The 18693-nt window shown below is 51.1% G+C and overlaps 1 protein-coding gene across 1 annotated transcript in view; it reads right to left on the reverse strand.

Annotated features, from left to right (window-relative positions):
* Positions 1-8906: 8906 nt before the first annotated feature.
* Positions 8907-18693, reverse strand: part of LOC132569154 (glycerophosphodiester phosphodiesterase domain-containing protein 5-like) — a 29866-nt gene continuing 20079 nt past the window's right edge. The window contains 2 exon segments of the mRNA XM_060235340.1: positions 8907-8962; positions 14875-14957. Of these exon segments, the coding sequence (XP_060091323.1) occupies positions 8907-8962; positions 14875-14957 (139 nt within the window).

The raw sequence follows: 18693 nt of genomic DNA on the forward strand, positions 1-18693 counted from the left end.
AAGTGACGTCACTTCCGGTGACGTCATGCCACCACCGGGAAAAGGAAGTGGCATCACTTCCTGTGACATCATTTCCCCCCCTGCGCCACCTGCCGGAAGCAGGAAGTGACATCACTTCCTGTGACATCACTTCCCCCAAATGACATCATTTCCCCCAAATGCCACTGCCGGAAACAGGAAGTGACTTCACAGCACTTCCTGTGACGTCCCCAAAAATCCCCCAAATATCACCGCCGGAAACAATTTTGCTCTCAAATCCTGTATATACTTCATCAGTATATGGGATAAGGCACTTTCTCAACCGTGCTGCATAATGCAGCCTATTTATTTTGTCCTGTTTGCTCTGTTGGCTCTATCTGCGCCACCTTCATCACTTTCGGGGTGTGGATCCCCCAGTGGGGTGGGCTCCCGACTCCCTCCGCCGGCTGTTTCTGATAGCCCTGCGCCCCTCTTTCATTTGATATGTGTCCCGTGCGGGTGCCACCCTCCCGCCGGGAGATGCCGCAAAATGAGCCCCCTTGAGGCTTATGGCGGCAGGGCTCGGGGGAAGCGAGCTAGACTGCTGTTCTTTTGAGGGGTCATAGAGTGTTTCGAGCCCGTCCCTGTGGCATCGGTCCCATCGTTGTGGGACCCAGGGGGCCGGCGCAGCAGCACGCCGAAGCAGCCTGTCACTAATAACACAGGTCGAGATGCAGGACAGGAACCCGGAAGTGACCGACAGGCTGCTTCAGCGTGCCGCTGCGCCGGCCCCCTGGGCCCCACAACGATGGGACCGATGCCACAGGGACGGGCTCGAAACACTCTATGACCCCTCAAAAGAACAGCAGTCTAGCTCGCTTCCCCCGAGCCCTGCCGCCATAAGCCTCAAGGGGGCTCATTTTGCGGCATCTCCCGGCGGGAGGGTGGCATCCGCACGGGACACATATCAAATGAAAGAGGGGGCGCAGGGCTATCAGAAACAGCCGGCGGAGGGAGTCGGGAGACCACCCCACTGGGGGATCCACACCCCGAAAGTGATGAAGGTGGCGCAGATAGAGCCAACAGAGCAAACAGGACAAAATAGGCTGCATTATGCAGCACAGTTGAGAAAGTGCCTTATCCCATATACTGATGAAGTAAATACAGGATTTGAGAACAAAATTGCACTGCAGGCAAACACTGCCCATAACTCCTATCTGGCCTTTGCTGAAAGGATTTGGGTGGTATGTCTGAAAGCACCAGAAGACACAAACACAAAGCTCCCTTACACTGAATCAGTGCTTGGGTCCACCAAAGTCAGTATTGTCTACTCCAGGGGTGGCCAGAGTTGCTTAACAAAAGAGCAACACAGAATAAAGGTCAGATGTTTGAGAGCCGCAAGACATGAACATCGGATATTTGAGAGCCACGGAAGGAAGGAAGGAAGGAAGGAAGGAAGGAAGGAAGGAAGGAAGGAAGGAAGGAAGGAAGGAAGGAAGGAAGGATCCTGGGGATAGCTTCTCCAGGAGAAGCACTCCCAGCCAAGTCAGTGTGCAGCAAGGAGTGATCTCCTTCCTTGCCACAAGCAGATCCTGGGGCCAGTTTTTCTTTAAGCACAATTTAAACCATGCTGCAAGGAGAAGCCCCAGAGTCAGGGCGGGTTTTTTTAAAACTACAGATATTTTTCTTCTTGGGTCTATTGGACCCAGAAAAAATTGGGATTTCTGAAGAATCCAGGATCCAAATACCATACCGATACTGGGATCTGGGATTTTTCAGAAATACTGGATTTTTTTTAATCCTATAGACCTGAACCAAGAAATATGGGGGGAGGGGGTTTGCATACCCTTAATCAAGAGATCCATAGCTGGGAAGCATTTTAACATTTGCAAAGACACTGATATATTTGCACAATCTAGCCAGAGCTAAACACTTCAGTCCTATTAACTTCAATTAAATAGTTAAGCATGGTCTTAAATGGCATGCATCAATGCTTAATTTTAAAGTGCTTAACTTTATTATTGTTACTGACCATACAGAACTTAATGGAGCTTTCTAGACAGTAATTCCAAAGCCACAATCACAAGTAGTAAAACTACATGTCCATTAGTTGCATTCTGTAAGATAACCAACAGATTTCAGTATTATATATACTTTCAGTACATGTCTTCCCTTGCTCCTATAGTGAGCTATCAAGTATCTGAACATGTTCCTTGTTATTTGCCTCCTTTTTTCAACTGAATTTTTCCATCTACTCATGCTCCAAGCACAATAAATTTAGTTCCGCTTTACACACCTTCAGAAATTGCTACTGTAGTACGTTAATGGTATACTGGTACAAATTCTCCAAAACAGTAATTTCTGACTCTGTGGTGACATCACATCACAATGTTTTTCATGGCAGACTTTTTACGGGGTGGTTTGCCACTGCCTTCCCCAGTCATCTACACTTTCCCCCCAGAAAGTACTCATTTTACCGACCTCGGAAGGATGGAAGGCTGAGCCAACCTTGAGCTGGCTACTTGAACCCAGCTTCCGCCAGGATCAAACTCAGGTCGTGAACAGAGGGCTTGGACTGTAGTACTGCAGCTTTACTAATCTGTGCTGCAGGAATACCATATTGGCTGCTGACTTAAAATTTGTGTACAATTCTTAGATGGAATGGCCAATGGAATTACCAAGCAGCAATATTAAAACTCTGGTCAATGTTAATTAGATAATTGGAGTGGATGGGACTTTGCAAATTTCTACCAGGTTTGCAGCTGTAGGAATATGCTCTTAAAGTAAAACCTCTGGGGCAAAATTTAAAAGAAGCAGGCAATCTTTTACTTTAAAAATTCATGTTGGAAAAACAACACTTTTTTCTGTTTTGGAAACAGATGTCTGAATCAATTTTATTGACACTAAATTAAAACAAAGCAAATTATAACTCTTATCATGCCACTATGCAAATATGAAAGAAAGGACTTAAGTAATGATCAAATAAAACTGGGATTTTTATTGCATGCCCAATCCATTACCTTTAGTTATGCAAAATTACACCCAATGTTTTATAATGAGATGGAAATTCCATGTAAATTATTGTCTAACATATATGTATTTTATGCATCAGAGAAATGCATCTACCATAAGTGCTGGAAAGTTCAGTTAACAAGGAATGCTAAACCAAACACTGCAAATAGGCACATTTAACATATTAGAATATGACTACATTTGTCCCTGCAAAATGCATACCTAAGTGCCATGTTTATAAAAAATGTAGGGTGTGAATTGAGTCACAATACCTCCACCTTCAATGTATGTGCTCCCTGTATGGGTACTTCCTACTACTGACCCCCTCCCCAGCAATCAAAGACCTCCTAAATCAGCAATCAAAGACCTCCTAAATCTGTGATAGAGCTAGGGTTACCAACTCTGGGTTGGAAATTCCTGGAAATTTGGATGTTGAAGCTTGAAGAGGACTATCCTGAGTGCTATTACACAGCAAGCACACAGAGGTAGTTTCTAGGCATCAGAGCTGATCTGAGTACAGTTCCAAAGTTCATATCAGTGCCAGTTTAAACCCTGTGGAGGCCGGGCCAGCTAGGGTTGCCAAGTCCAACTGAAGAAAAATCTGGGGACTTTGGGGGCGGAGCCAGGAGACTTTGGGGGTGGAACCAGGAGACTTTGGGGGTGGAGCCAAGAACAAGGATGTGACAAGCATAATTGAACTCCAAGGGAGTTCTGGCCATCACATTTAAAGGGACAGCTCACCTTTTAAAATGCCTTTCTTCCATAGGAAATAATTAAGGATAGGGGCACCATTTTTGGGGCTCATAGAATTGGACCCTCTGGTCCAATCGTTTTGAAACTTGGGGGGTATTTTGGGGAGAGGCACTAGATGCTATACTAAAAATTTGGTGCCTCTACCTCAAAAAATAGCCCCCCCAGAGCCCCCAATACCCACGGATCAATCCCCCATTATTCCCTATGGGAATTGTTCTCCATAGGGAATAATAGAGTGCCTAGTAGACATTTCCCTCCCCCCCCCACACACACACGCTTTCTAAAGGGGGGGAAGGGCCTCCATACCAAGGAATCACCCCTCCTTGCCCCGGGCCCCCTCCCTCTCACACACACACACAAACACCTACCGCACTTGGTCTTCTTCCCTCTGCCTGCTGTGAAAACGAAAGCAAAGAAAGGGAGGGGCCGTTCTCCGAAGCCCTTCCTGTTTCCTCCTTCCTGCCCAGGCCAGCCTTAAAGGGGCAGGCATTTTACAAACTGCTACACCTACAGGTATGTTCTCCCCCCCTCCAGCCCCCACCCCCACCCCGCTTCCTGATTTCTGGAGACCCACCGGGGGATGAAGGGGGGGGGTTGGGAAGCCTAGGGCCAGCAGGGAAGGCGAGGAGGGCCTCTCCCTCGGCTACCAGCGCAGCACAGCTCCCCTCCCACCTTCCGCATCACCCCCGGACTTACCAAGTCCTTGGCTCGGAAGGCCAGCGCGCCTCCGCCGCAGCCATGCCGCCTCCTCCTCCTCCGGCCGCCTCCTTCTCCTCCGAGGCCGGCCCAGCATGCCCCTTGCCGCCCGCACAGCAGAGGGGCCGGGCGGAGAAGTGAAGCAGGCCCACGCATGCCGCCTTTGCCCCTGCAGGGAGTGGAGGGGCGGGGCGCAAGTCCGGCCTGCTCCTGCTCCTCCAGCATTGCTGCTCAGGGTCCTAGAAGGACCCAGATTCGGGGCTTGCCACGCTTCTCCGCAGCTGCTCCTCCGAGATGGGCTCAGGCTGAGCCCATCTCAGAGGAGCAGCTACGGAGAAGAGGCAGCAGCAGCGCAGCCTCCCCCCGCTTCCTGGCCCCGCCCATGCCCGGCTCCTCTCACTGGCTAAACCGGGACTTGTAATGGTCCCGGTATAGGCAGGTCGGGAGGCGGGAATTAGGACCCAGAAGTGGGACATTCCCGGGTGACCGGGACGGTCTGGCCACCCTAGGCCAAGGCCTTCCTAAGAACATCAGAAGAGCCCTGCTGGATCAGACCAGTGGTCCATCTTGTCCAGCATCCTGTCTCACACAGTTCAATTCCTCTGGAGAGCCAACAACAGGGCAGAGAGGCCGAGGCCCCCGAGCAATTGCCGGTCATCTGCTTCCTTCTCCCTCTCTCTTGCTTCCTTCTGCATCACAGCTTGCTTTGCAAGGCTTGCTCAATTGCACAGGCACTACAGAGCAAAACCTCTATTTTCTCCATTGGCTGAGGCTCCTCCCTTGGGAAGGAAGGGTGGAGGGAGAGCTTCCTTTGCTAGGCTCTCTCTCAATCACACAGCAGAGCTACCGAGCCATGCCTCTCTTCCTTCTATTGGCTGAGGCTCCCCCCCCCCCCAGTCCTCTGGGGAAGGAAGGAAAGAGCCAGACCTTCCTTTGCCCAGGTCCCTGGATCCCATGGCTAAATACAAAGAAAGCATCTTTAAAACCAATGAGTGATAATATTTTAAGCATGTTTAAGTTTTTTTTATAAAATTTTACCTCTCCTACCTAATCTTACCTCGGCCAGGCAAGGTCTCATTTATGTCAGATTTGGCCCTTATTACGAATGAGTTTGACACCCCTGGGTTAGATGGCCCAGTAGTATCAATTGGTAAAAGATATTTCAGAGGTACTTCACATATATACTGTTATTTATTTAGTACATTTATACCCTACTTTTTTTCCTCTTACAGAGACTTCTAAGTAGTTTCGCCCCTTCTCCTTTTTTTCTCCTGTGAGGCAGGTTTGGTTGAGAGGTTATCCCATAGCAGAGTAAGGATTACAACCTGGGTCTCTCTGACCCTTGTCTAACCCTCCAACCCCCCCCCCCCACACACACACACACACTCAGTAATTTTTCTTACTAAAGTCCTGAAAGGCAGGCCACTATTATCACTTTGAGGAGGCTGCCTGAAGATATCACCGGGTCGTAGGTCCATCTAGAAGAAGAAGAAGATATTGGCTTTATATCCCACCCTCCACTCTGAAGAGTCTCAGAGCGGCTCACAATCTCCTTTCCCTTCCTCCCCCTCAACAGACACCCTGTGAGGTAGATGAAGATATTGGATTTATATCTGCCCTCACTCCAAAGAGTCTCAGAGCAGCTCACAATCTCCTTTACCTTCCTCCCCCACAACAGACACCCTGTGAGGTAGATGAAGATATTGGATTTATATCCCACCCTCCACTCCGAAGAGTCTCAGAGCGGCTCACAATCTCCTTTCCCTTCCTCCCCCTCAACAGACACCCTGTGAGGTAGATGAAGATATTGGATTTATATCTGCCCTCACTCCAAAGAGTCTCAGAGCAGCTCACAATCTCCTTTACCTTCCTCCCCCACAACAGACGCCCTGTGAGGTAGAAGAAGATATTGGATTTATATCCCACCCTCCACTCCGAAGAGTCTCAGAGCGGCTCACAATCTCCTTTCCCTTCCTCCCCCTCAACAGACACCCTGTGAGGTAGATGAAGATATTGGATTTATATCTGCCCTCACTCCAAAGAGTCTCAGAGCAGCTCACAATCTCCTTTACCTTCCTCCCCCACAACAGACGCCCTGTGAGGTAGAAGAAGATATTGGATTTATATCCCACCCTCCACTCCGAAGAGTCTCAGAGCGGCTCACAATCTCCTTTCCCTTCCTCCCCCACAACAGACACCCTGTGAGGTAGATGAAGATATTGGATTTATATCCCACCCTCCACTCTGAAGAGTCTCAGAGCGGCTCACAATCTCCTTTCCCTTCCTCCCCCACAACAGACACCCTGTGAGGTAGATGAAGATATTGGATTTATATCCCACCCTCCACTCCGAAGAGTCTCAGAGCGGCTCACAATCTCCTTTCCCTTCCTCCCCCAAAACAGACACCCTGTGAGGTAGATGAAGATATTGGATTTATATCCCGCCCTCCACTCTGAAGAGTCTCAGAGCGGCTCACAATCTCCTTTACCTTCCTCCCCCACAACAGACACCCTGTGAGGTAGATGAAGATATTGGATTTATATCCCGCCCTCCACTCCAAAGAGTCTCAGAGCGGCTCACAATCTCCTTTACCTTCCTCCCCCACAACAGACTCCCTGTGAGGTAGGTGGGGCTGAGAGGACTCTCACAGCAGCTGCCCTTTCAAGGACAACCTCTGCCAGAGCTATGGCTGATCCAAGGCCATGCTAGAAGGTGCCAGTGGAGGAGTGGGGAATCAAACCCGGTTCTCCCAGATAAAAGAGCTATGGCTGACCCAAGGCCATTCCAGCAGCTGCAAGTGGAGGAGCGGGGAATCAAACCCGGTTCTCCCAGATAAGAGAGCTAAGGCTGACCCAAGGCCATTCCAGCAGGTGCAAGTGGAGGAGTGGGGAATCAAATCTGGTTCTCCCAGATAAGAGAGCTCTGGCTGACCCAAGGCCATTCCAGCAGCTGCAAGTGGATGAGTGGGGAATCAAACCCGGGTCTCCCAGATAAGAGAGCTCTGGCTGACCCAAGGCCATTCCAGCAGCTGCAAGTGGAGGAGTGGGGAATCAAACCCGGGTCTCCCAGATAAGAGAGCTCTGGCTGACCCAAGGCCATTCCAGCAGCTGCAAGTGGAGGAGTGGGGAATCAAACCCGGGTCTCCCAGATAAGAGAGCTATGACTGACCCAAGGCCATTCCAGCAGCTGCAAGTGGAGGAGTGGGGAATCAAACCCAGTACTCCCAGATAAGAGAGCTATGGCTGACCCAAGGCCATTCCAGCAGCTGTAAGTGGAGGAATAGGGAATCAAACCCGGTTCTCCCAGATAAGAGAGCTACGACTGACCCAAGGCCATTCCAGCAGCTGCAAGTGGAGGAGTGGGGTATCAAACCCAGTTCTCCCAGATAAGAGAGCTAAGGCTGACCCAAGGCCATTCCAGCAGCTGCAACTGGAGGAGTGGGGAATCAAACCCAGTTCTCCCAGATAAGAGAGCTAAGGCTAACCCAAGGCCATTCCAGCAGCTGCAAGTGGAGGAGTGGGGTATCAAACCCAGTTCTCCCAGATAAGAGAGCTACGGCTGACCCAAGGCCATTCCAGCAGCTGCAAGTGGAGGAGTGGGGAATCAAACCCAGTTCTCCCAGATAAGAGAGCTATGGCTGACCCAAGGCCATTCCAGCAGCTGCAAGTGGAGGAGTGGGGAATCAAACCCAGTTCTCCCAGATAAGAGAGCTAAGGCTGACCCAAGGCCATTCCAGCAGCTGCAAGTGGAGGAGTGGGGAATCAAACCCAGTTCTCCCAGATAAGAGTCCACACACTTAACCACTACACCAAACTGGCTCTCCATGTGAATCCATGCCTTTTGCAAAAGACCTGCTGTGAAGATTGCGAGTCGAGGGAATGGTAGTGTAGCTCATCTGCGTTTGGTCCAGGAAACCCACTCTACAATTATAATAAGTAAAAAATTATTTACAAAGACATAGACAAACAGTTCCGGGCTTTTTTTTTTTTTTGGTAGAAAAAGCTCAGAAGGAACTCATCTGCCATTTAGGCCACACCCCCTGAGACCACCATTGTTCCGCATGGGGCTTTTTTGTGGGGAAAGCCCTGCGGAGGCTCATTTGCGTATTAGGCCACACCCCTGGATGCCTAGCCAGCCAGAACTACATTCTTGTGCCGTCCCTGCTCTGAAAAAAAGGCCCTGAAACAGCTAAAACAAAAATCATGGGTACAAGCAAGGAAAAATCCCTAATCCAGTCCCTAATAAAAATCACGAACGTTTTCTTTCACAGACGGGTTTTATCCTTCCACACTTTTAAAAAGCAAAACCTTTAATTTCTTGATGTACACCTTTAAAACAATTATAAAATGGCTGCGTTCACAGGAGACATGGGAAAGGCTCTTCCGCGGCTCTCTTTTCATCAACCTTGCTGCTTGTTTCTCTGGCAGCCAGCACGGGCTAAGAGAGCCCTAGGATCGCTTGGGGTTGCCGATGGAACAAAACGCTCTTTATGAGGAATAGTCCATTTCTGGAAGGCCACGTTCCAACAATAAAGCCGACATCCCTGGAACATAGGGGAGGTTGCGGGGAGGACAGGGAAATACTCAAATAAAAAGCCATCTTTTCAGATAATTCCACCTACACAGTTCCTACTAAAAACTGGAAGCTCTGTGCCTCTTGATTCGGGAAGAGAGGAAACAGACTCGTCAATCACAGCTTTCACCCAAATCTGAGCGCAGACTGGCTTCTCCTATCCGTTCCGGTCATCGAGCCGTATATATCTTCATCCGTCGTTTTAACGGAGCGCTGCCCAGCAATTCCGCAGCTACGAATCTTCTTCCTCGGGCGAAGGGACCGATCTGTCTTTTTAAGCCACAGTTGGCATGCCTGGCATAGCGTTAAGATCTGAAACAACACAACAACCATTGCCTGGCTGAAAACGGAGACTGCGCTCACAAAAAAGAGAACCATTCAGGCAGAGGGGAAACCCTGAATTGTCAAAGCATTACACTGCAATTATAACCAGAAATGTGGTGGAAAGTGTCATCATCGCAGATGACTTACGTGACTATGAAGAGTTTCAAGGCAAGAGACATTAAGGTTGCCAAGTCCAATTCAAGAAATATCTGAGGACTTTGGGGGTGGAGCCGGGAGCAAGGGTTTATGTTTAATTCTATTTATACCAAGAATCATTGAACTCCAAAGGGAGTTCTGGCTATCACATTGAAAGTGATTGCACACCTTTTAAATGCCTTCCTCCATTGGAAATAATGAAGGATAGGGGCACCTTCTTTGGGAGGTGATAGAATTGGACCTCCCCCCCCCCCCGGTCCAATCCTTTTAAAACTTGGAGGATATATTGAGGAGAGGCACTGGATGCTATGCTGAAACTTTGGTTCCTCTATCTCAAAAAACAGGCCACCCTTGAACCCCAGATACCTGTGGATCAATTCTCCATTATACCCTATGGGAATAATGGAGTGCCCAGCAGACATTTCCCTCCCACCCTCCCCGCTTTCTGATGGCCCTGAAGCGGGGGGAGGGCTTCCAAACCAGGGGATCCCCTGCCCCCACCTGGGGATTGGCAACCCTAAGAGACATTCAGAGGTGGTTTTTTTCATTACCTTCCTTCAGGGCTTTTTTTTGTAGCAGGGACTCCTTTTAGGTTGCCAATCACCAGGTGGGGGCAGGGGATTTCCCGGTTTAGAGACCCTCCCCCCGCTTCAGGGTTGTCAGAAAGCGGGGGGAGGGGAGGGAAATGTCTGCTGGGAACTCCATTATTCCCTATGGAGATTTATTCCCATCGAAAATCATGGAGAATTGATCTGCGGGTATCTGGGGCTCTGGGGGGGGCTTTTTTTGGGGGGGGTAGAGGCACCAAATTTTCAGTATAGCATCTAGTGCCTCTCCCCAAAATACCCCCCAAGTTTCAAAAGGATTGGACCAGGGGGTCCAATTCTATGAGCCCCAAAAGAAGGTGCCCCTATCCTTCATGATTTCCTATGGAAGAAAGGCATTGGAAAGGTGTGCCGTCCCTTTAAATGTGATGGCCAGAACTCCCTTTGGAGTTCAATGATGCTCGCCACAGCCTTGATCTTGACTCCACCCCTAATGTCTCCTGGCTCCACCCCCAAAGTCTCCTGGCTCCACCCCCAAAGTCCCCAGATATTTCTTGAATTGGACTTGGCAACCCTACCCTGAAGCGGGGGGAGGGCTTCCAAACCGGGGATCTCCTGCCCCCACCTAGGGATTGGCAACTCTAAGAGACATTCAGAGGTGGTTTTCCATTACCTGCCTTCAGGGCTTTTTTTTTGTAGCAGGGACTCCTTTGTCTATTAGGCCACACCCCCTTGATGCAGCCAATCCTCCAAGAGTGTACAGGGCTCTTCTCACAGGGCCTACTGGAAGCTCCAGGAGGATTGGCTACATCAGGGGAGTGTGGCCTAATATGCAAAGGAGTCCCTGCAACAACAAAAAAAACCCCTCTGCTTCCTTAGGGGTCTCTAGGGTTGCCAAGTCCAATTAAAGAAAAATCTGGGGACTTTGGGGGTGGAGCCAGGAGACTTTGGGGGTGGAGCCAGGAGACATTGGGGGTGGAGCCAAGAACAAGGATGTGAGAAGCATAATTGAACTCCAAGGGAGTTCTGGCCATCACATTTAAAGGGACAGCACACCTTTTAAAATTCCTTTCTTCCATAGGAAATAATGAAGTATAGGGGCACCATCTTTTGGGGCTCATAGAATTGGACCCTCTGGTCCAATCGTTTTGAAACTTGGGGGGTATTTTGAGGAGAGGCACTAGATGTTATACTAAAAATTTGGTGCCTCTACCTCAAAAAATAGCCCCCCCAGAGCCCCCAATACCAACGGATGAATTCCCTATTATTCCCTATGGGAATCATTCTCCATAGGGAATAATAGAATGCCCAGTAAACATTTCCCTCCCCCCCCCACGCTTTCTAAAAGGGGGGAGGGCCTCCAAACCAGGGAATCCCCTGCCCCCTCCCTCACACACACACACACACACTTACCAGATCTTCTTCCGGAGAACTCTTGCTGTGAAAGTGAAAGCAAAAGAAAGGGTGGGGCTGTTCTCCCAAGCCCTTCCTGCTCCCTGCTCCCTGCTCAGCCTTAAAGCGGCAGACATTTTACAAACGGCTCAGGAGCTCTATAATGAAGCCTACAGGTATGTCCACCCCCCGCTTCCCACTTCTTGAAGACCGGGAGATGAGGCTGCAAACCCAGGGGACTCCCGCCAGAGCGGGAGGGTTGGGAAGCCTAGGGGTCTCTCATCCAAGGACCAACCAAAGCTGACCCTGTTTAGCTTCTGAAATCCGCCAAGGCCAGGCTATCCAGGCCAGGGGTATATAATTACTGTTCCCATTTTGGGTGAATCTAGATCGTTTCCTGGTAAATGCGGGGAAGCTTCTTTAACAAGTACTCAGATACTGCAAGGCAGGTCACTTTCCCCATTCGGTGTTGCCAGTCCTGGATTAGGCCCGTCAAGAACCACCTGACGCTGTGGGGTAGAGTTGCCAACTGCAGGTTGGGAAATACCTGGAGATTGGGATGGGCAGAGCCTGCAGAGGGCAGCGTTTGAGGAAGGGGTGGGGCCTCAGCAGGATATAACACCGTAAAGTCCACCCCCCCCCCCTTAGCAGCAGAACTCATCTCAGTCACCTGGAGATCCAGCGCAATTCTGGGAAATCTCCAGGCCCCACCTGGAGGTTAAGCAACCAAAGTGAAACACAGGTACGGGTGGCAGGGATACAAAGCAATGCTTCCGTGTATAAATTAGTCTCGACTGTGCTTCTGAACGCTAACACAAATGAAGTTACTCTAACACAAAAATTTAACTGGCCTTATCAAAATATATTTCTAGCAAACGAAATATCAGCAGGAGAAGAGCCAAAACTTAATGACGTGTGTGTGTGTATTATCTATCTATCTATCTATCTATCTATCTATCTATCTATCTATCTATCTATCTATCTATCTATCTATCGTAGGCTGCCCAACCCCCTTGCCCTGGCGGGGGACCCCCGAATTTGCAGCTTCCTCCCCCGCTCTCCAAAAATCCGGAAGCGGGGGGTGGGGAGAACATGCGTGTAGGCATCATGTAGTTGTAGAGCTCCTGATCCGTTTGTGAAATGTGTGCCCCTTTAAGGCTGCGCAGGAAACAGGAAGGGCTTCATTGGAAAGGGTCAGTAACAGTTTCCTTGCAGAACGGCCCCTCCCTTTCTTTTGCTTTTGTTTTCACAGCAAGCAAAGTTCTGCAGGAAGAAGATGTAGTAAGTATTTGTGTGTGAGAGAGAGGGAGGGGACAGGGGATTCCCTGGTTTGGAGGCCCTCCCCCCCTTTAGAAAGCGTGGGGGGGAGGGAAATGTCTACTGGGCACTCTATTATTCCCTATGGAGAACGATTCCCATAGGGAATAATAGGGAATTGATCCGTGGGTATTGGGGGCTCTAGGGGGGCTAATTTTTGAGGTAGAGGTACCAAATTTTTAGTATAGTATCTAGTGCCTCTCCCCAAAATACCCGCCAAGTTTCAAAATGATTAGACCAGAGAGTCCAATTCTATGAGCCCCAAAAGATGGTGCCCCTATCCTTAATTATTTCCTATGGAAGAAAGGCATTTAAAAAGGTGTGCTGTCCCTTTAAATGTGATGGCCAGAGCTCCCTTGGAGTTCAGTTATGCTTGTCACACCCTTGTTCCTGGCTCCACCCCCAATGTCTCCTGGCTCCGCCCCCAAAGTCCCCAGATTTTTCTTTAATTGGACTTGGCAACCCTAACAGACAGACGGACGGACAGACAGACAGACAGACAGACAGACAGACAGACAGACAGACAGACAGACAGACAGATAGATAGATAGATAGATAGATAGATAGATAGATAGATAGATAGATAGACAGACAGATAGACAGACAGATCGATCGATCCTGTATATATATATATACCCTGACAGGAATAAGTTGAGAGAAATATGCCTATACCAAAAGGCACCTACTTCAGAGATCTGTATGTGTGTGTATATTTATATATATTATATATAACATTGGTCTTGTCAGCCACCAGCGAGCCTGCAGCAGACGTGGACTACTGCACCCTTCTTAAATCTTCGTTCGCGAAGTCAAGCCGAGAGAGAGATATAATATTGTATATATATTATATCTATAATATATATACATTATAATATATATTAATAATATATCTATATTTATATATATATATATCTATATTAATATTATATATCATAGTGTAGTATAGTATATATTTAAAGTCCACAGAGGCAATGTCCTTTTTCTTAAGTCAGCTTCATAGAAGGTGCAGCTTCAGTCTCCTGTGACGCAAGCAGAACGGCCCGCCTTAACACCAAGAGGAACCGGCAAACGTCGGCTTGTCACTGTCGATTCTTAGACGTGCAGGAAATTTCTGTTTTTACTGCATAAGAGCTCGACGAGGTATCCGGAAATCCAGAGCCTGTTTCCGCCTTCCAGGCTTTCCGCAAGCTCCAATCACGACAAGGCCCTTCTCACTAAGATCCAGAGCTTCCGGTTTTTTAACAGTTCCAGAGTGAACCGGCGCTTTCTATGAAACTGACTGAAGAAAAAGGGCATTGCCTGTGTGGACTTTTTAAAAATATATATATACATTGTTAGGCGTTTGGCTCTTCTGCTGATGTTTCGTTTACTATAAATACATTTTGATAAGGCCAGTGATATTTTTGTGTTAGAGTAACTTTATTTGTGCTAGCTTTCAGACGCACAACGGAGACTAATTTATACACGGAAGCGTCGCTTTGCATCTCTGTCTGGAGGTTGGCAACCCTGACTTAGGAGGCCTCTCAAGAAAGTCATCGCCCTCCCAGACAGGAGCAGGGGAAACTGGGACCCTGCTGGAATACCTCGTTCTTATTAAGTGGCTTGCCTATGAAGTCCAGGTAGGGTTGCCAATCCCCAGGCGGGGGCAGGGGATCCCCCGGTTTGGAGGCCCTCCCCCCGCTTCAAGGTCATCAGAAAGCCAGGGGAGGGGGGAGGGAAATGTCTGATGGGCACGCCATTATTCCCTATGGAGACTGATTCCCATAGATACAATGGAGAATTGATCTGTAGGTATCTGGGGCTATGTCTGGGGCGGGGGACAGCTTTTTGAGTTAGAGGCACCAAATTTTCAGCATAGCATCTGGTGACTCTCATCAAAACTTCTCCCAAGTTTCATAAAGATTGGACCAGGGGTCCGATTCTATGAGCCCCCAAAGAAGGTGCCCCAATCCTTCATTATTTCCAATGGAGGGAAGGCGCACAGTTTCTTTAAACGTGATGGCCGGTGCTCCCTTTGGAGTTCAATTATACTTCCGGCTCCACCTCCCAAAGTATCCTGGCTCCACCCCCAAAGTCCTCAGATATTACTTGAATTGGACCTGGAACCCTAAGTACAGGAGGGCCCAACTCCAGAGAGGGGAAGACTCACCTGTTCCAAAGGTGCTGTAAGAGCCATTTGCAAGACTATCGGTGCTGTTACCAGGCAAACAGGAAGCACCCTTCTCTCTCCACCTAGGAAGAAATGAATAAACCATCATTCACAATCCCTCCATAAGAACATTAGAACATAAGAGAAGCCATGTTGGATCAGGCCAATGGCCCATCCAGTCCAACACTCTGTGTCACATAAGAACATAAGAGAAGCCATGTTGGATCAGGCCAACGGCCCATCCAGTCCAACACTCTGTGTCACATAAGAACATAAGAGAAGCCATGTTGGATCAGGCCAACGGCCCATCCAGTCCAACACTCTGTGTCACATAAGAACATAAGAGAAGCTGTGTTGGATCAGGCCAATGGCCCATCCAGTCCGACACTCTGTTTCACATAAGAACATAAGAGAAGCCCTGTTGGATCAGGCCAATGGCCCATCCAGTCCAACATTCTGTGTCACATAAGAACATAAGAGAAGCTATGTTGGATCAGGCCAATGGCCCATCCAGTCCAACACTCTGGGTCACATAAGAACATCATAAGAGAAGCCATGTTGGATCAGGCCAATGGCCCATCCGCTCCAACTAGGGTGACCATAATGTCTGAAGGCCAGCCAGGGACACCTTGGGGGGGAAGGGGGGAGGCAGGGGTGTGTGCGCAAAGCGCGCGTGCCGCCGGAAACAGGAAGTGAAGTCACTTCCGGTGATGTCACTTCCGGTGATGTCATGCCACCGCCGGAAACAGGAAGTGACACCACTTCCTGTGACATCATTTCCCCGCGTCACCTGCCGGAAACGGGAAGTGACATCACATCCTGTGACATCACTTCCCCCAAATGCCACTGCCGGAAACAGGAAGTGACTTCACAGCACTTCCTGTGACGTCCCCAAAAATCCCCCAAATATCACCGCCGGAAACAATTTTGTTCTCAAATCCTGTATATACTTCATCAGTATATGGGATAAGGCACTTTCTCAACTGTGCTGCATAATGCAGTCTATTTATTTTGTCCTGTTTGCTCTGTTGGCTCTATCTGCGCCACCTTCATCACTTTCGGGGTGTGGATCCCCCAGTGGGGTGGTCTCCCGACTCCCTCCGCCGGCTGTTTCTGATAGCCCTGCGCCCCCTCTTTCATTTGATATGTGTCCCATCATTGTGGGACCCAGGGGGCCGGCGCAGCGGCCCGCCGAAGCAGCCTGTCACTAATAACACAGGTCGAGATGCAGGACAGGAACCCGGAAGTGACCGACAGGCTGGGCCCTACAACGATGGGACCGATGCCACAGGGACGGGCTCGAAACACTCTATAACCCCTCAAAAGAACAGCAGTCTAGCTCGCTTCCCCCGAGCCCTGCCGCCATAAGCCTCAAGGGGGCTCATTTTGCGGCATCTCCCGGCGGGAGGGTGGCACCCGCACGGGACACATATCAAATGAAAGAGGGGGCGCAGGGCTATCAGAAACAGCCGGCGGAGGGAGTCGGGAGACCACCCCACTGGGGGATCCACACCCCGAAAGTGATGAAGGTGGCGCAGATAGAGCCAACAGAGCAAACAGGACAAAATAAATAGGCTGCATTATGCAGCACAGTTGAGAAAGTGCCTTATCCCATATACTAATGAAGTAAATACAGGCTCTGAGAACAAAATTACACCAGAAGACACAAACACAAAGCTCCCTTACACTGAATCAGTGCTTGGGTCCACCAAAGTCAGTATTGTCACATAAGAACATAAGAGAAGCCATGTTGGATCAAGCCAATGGCCCATCCAGTCCAACACTCTGCGTCACATAAGAACATAACAGAAGCCCTGTTGGATCAGGCCAGTGGCCCATCCAGTCCAACACTCTGCGTCACATAAGAACATAAGAGAAGCCCTGTTGGATCAGGCCAGTGGCCCATCCAGTCCAACACTCTGCGTCACATAAGAACATAAGAGAAGCCCTGTTGGATCAGGCCAGTGGCCCATCCAGTCCAACACTCTGCGTCACATAAGAACATAACAGAAGCCCTGTTGGATCAGGCCAGTGGCCCATCCAGTCCAACACTCTGCATCACATAAGAACATAAGAGAAGCCCTGTTGGATCAGGCCAGTGGCCCATTCAGTCCAACACTCTGTGTCACATAAGAACATAAGGAGGGAGGGAGCGAGGGAAGGAAGGAAGGAAGGAAGGAAGGAAGGAAGGAAGGAAGGAAGGAAGGAAGGAAGGAAGGAAGGAGGGAAGGAGGGAGGGAGGGAAGGGAAGGAAGAAAGGAAGGAAGAAAGGAAGGGAGGAGGGAGGGAAGGAAGGGAGGAGGGAAGGGAAGAAGGAAGGAAGGAAGGAAGGGAGGAGGGAGGGAAGGAAGGGAGGAGGGAGGGAAGGAAGGAAGGGAAGAAAGGAAGAAAGGAAGGAAGAAAGGAAGGGAGGGGGGAGGGAGGGAAGGAAGACCGCCCCCTCCCGCCAGCCCCCCCCCGCTTTCAGCCCCCACCCTCCCTGCTTACCTTCTTCCAGGGCGGGTGATGGCCTCTCCTCCCGGCGGCTGGTGCTGCTGGCGAGGCTGGCGGCAGCTGCGGAGGCCGGGGAGGGCCTCCGCTGGTCTCTGGAGGACCTCCAGCGACCAGCGCCGGCCTCTCCGCGGCCTCCGCAGGTCGGCGCTGGTCGCTGGAGGCCCTCCAGAGTCTCTGGAAGGCCTTCCGGGACCAGCACTGGCTGCTGCGCGGCCTCTCCACGGCCTCCGCTGGTCGCTGGAGGCCCTCCAGAGTCTCTGGAGGGCCTCCAGCGACCAGCGGAGGCCGCGGAGAGGCCTTCGCTGGTCGGCGCTGGTCCCGGAAGGCCCTCCAGAGTCTCTGGAAGGCCTTCCGGGACCAGCGCCGGCTGCTGTGCGGCCTCTCCGCGGCCTCCGCTGGTCGCTGGAGGCCCTCCAGAGTCTCTGGAGGGCCTCCAGCGACCAGCGGAAGCCGCGGAGAGGCCTTCGCTGGTCGGCGCTGGTCCCGGAAGGCCCTCCAGAGTCTCCGGAGGGCCTTCCGGGACCAGCGCCGGCTGCTCCGCGGCCTCTCCGCGGCCTCCGCTGGTCGCTGGAGGCCCTCCAGAGTCTCTGGAGGGCCTCCAGCGACCAGCGGAGGCCGCGGAGAGGCCTTCGCTGGTCGGCGCTGGTCCCGGAAGGCCCTCCAGAGTCTCTGGAGGGCCTTCCGGGACCAGCGCCGGCTGCTCCGCGGCCTCTCCGCGGCCTCCGCTGGTCGCTGGAGGCCCTCCAAAGTCTCTGGAGGGCCTCCAGCGACCAGCGGAGGCCGCGGAGATGCCTTCGCTGGTCGGCGCTGGTCCCGGAAGGCCCTCCAGAGTCTCTGGAGGGCCTTCCAGGACCAGCGCCGGCTGCTCCGCGGCCTCCGCTGGTCGCTGGAGGCCCTCCAGAGTCTCTGGAGGTCTTCCAGCGACCAGCGGAGGCCGCGGAGAGGCCTCTGCCACCGCCGCTGGGCCCTGCGCGCGGGCGGGGAAGGCGGCAAGTGAGGGAGGGAGCGTCCCTGCGCGTGTGCAGGGGCCCTGCGCACGCGCAGGGACGCTCCCTCCCTCACTCGCCGCCTTCCCCGCCGGCGCCCGCGGCCCACCGCCTCCGAGGCTGGCTAAACCGGGACCTCTAAATGGTCCCGGTATAGCCAGCCCGGGAGGCGGGAATAGGGGGCCAGAACCGGGACATTCCCGGGCGCCCGGGACGGTCTGGCCACCCTAGCTCCAACACTCTGAGCCACATAAGAACATAAGAGAAGCCATGTTGGATCAGGCCAATGGCCCATCCAGTCCAACACTCTATGTCACACAGTGGCCAAATATATATATAT

This window comes from Heteronotia binoei, chromosome 3, assembly GCF_032191835.1.
Source record: "Heteronotia binoei isolate CCM8104 ecotype False Entrance Well chromosome 3, APGP_CSIRO_Hbin_v1, whole genome shotgun sequence".
Taxonomy (NCBI): Eukaryota; Metazoa; Chordata; class Lepidosauria; order Squamata; family Gekkonidae; genus Heteronotia; species Heteronotia binoei.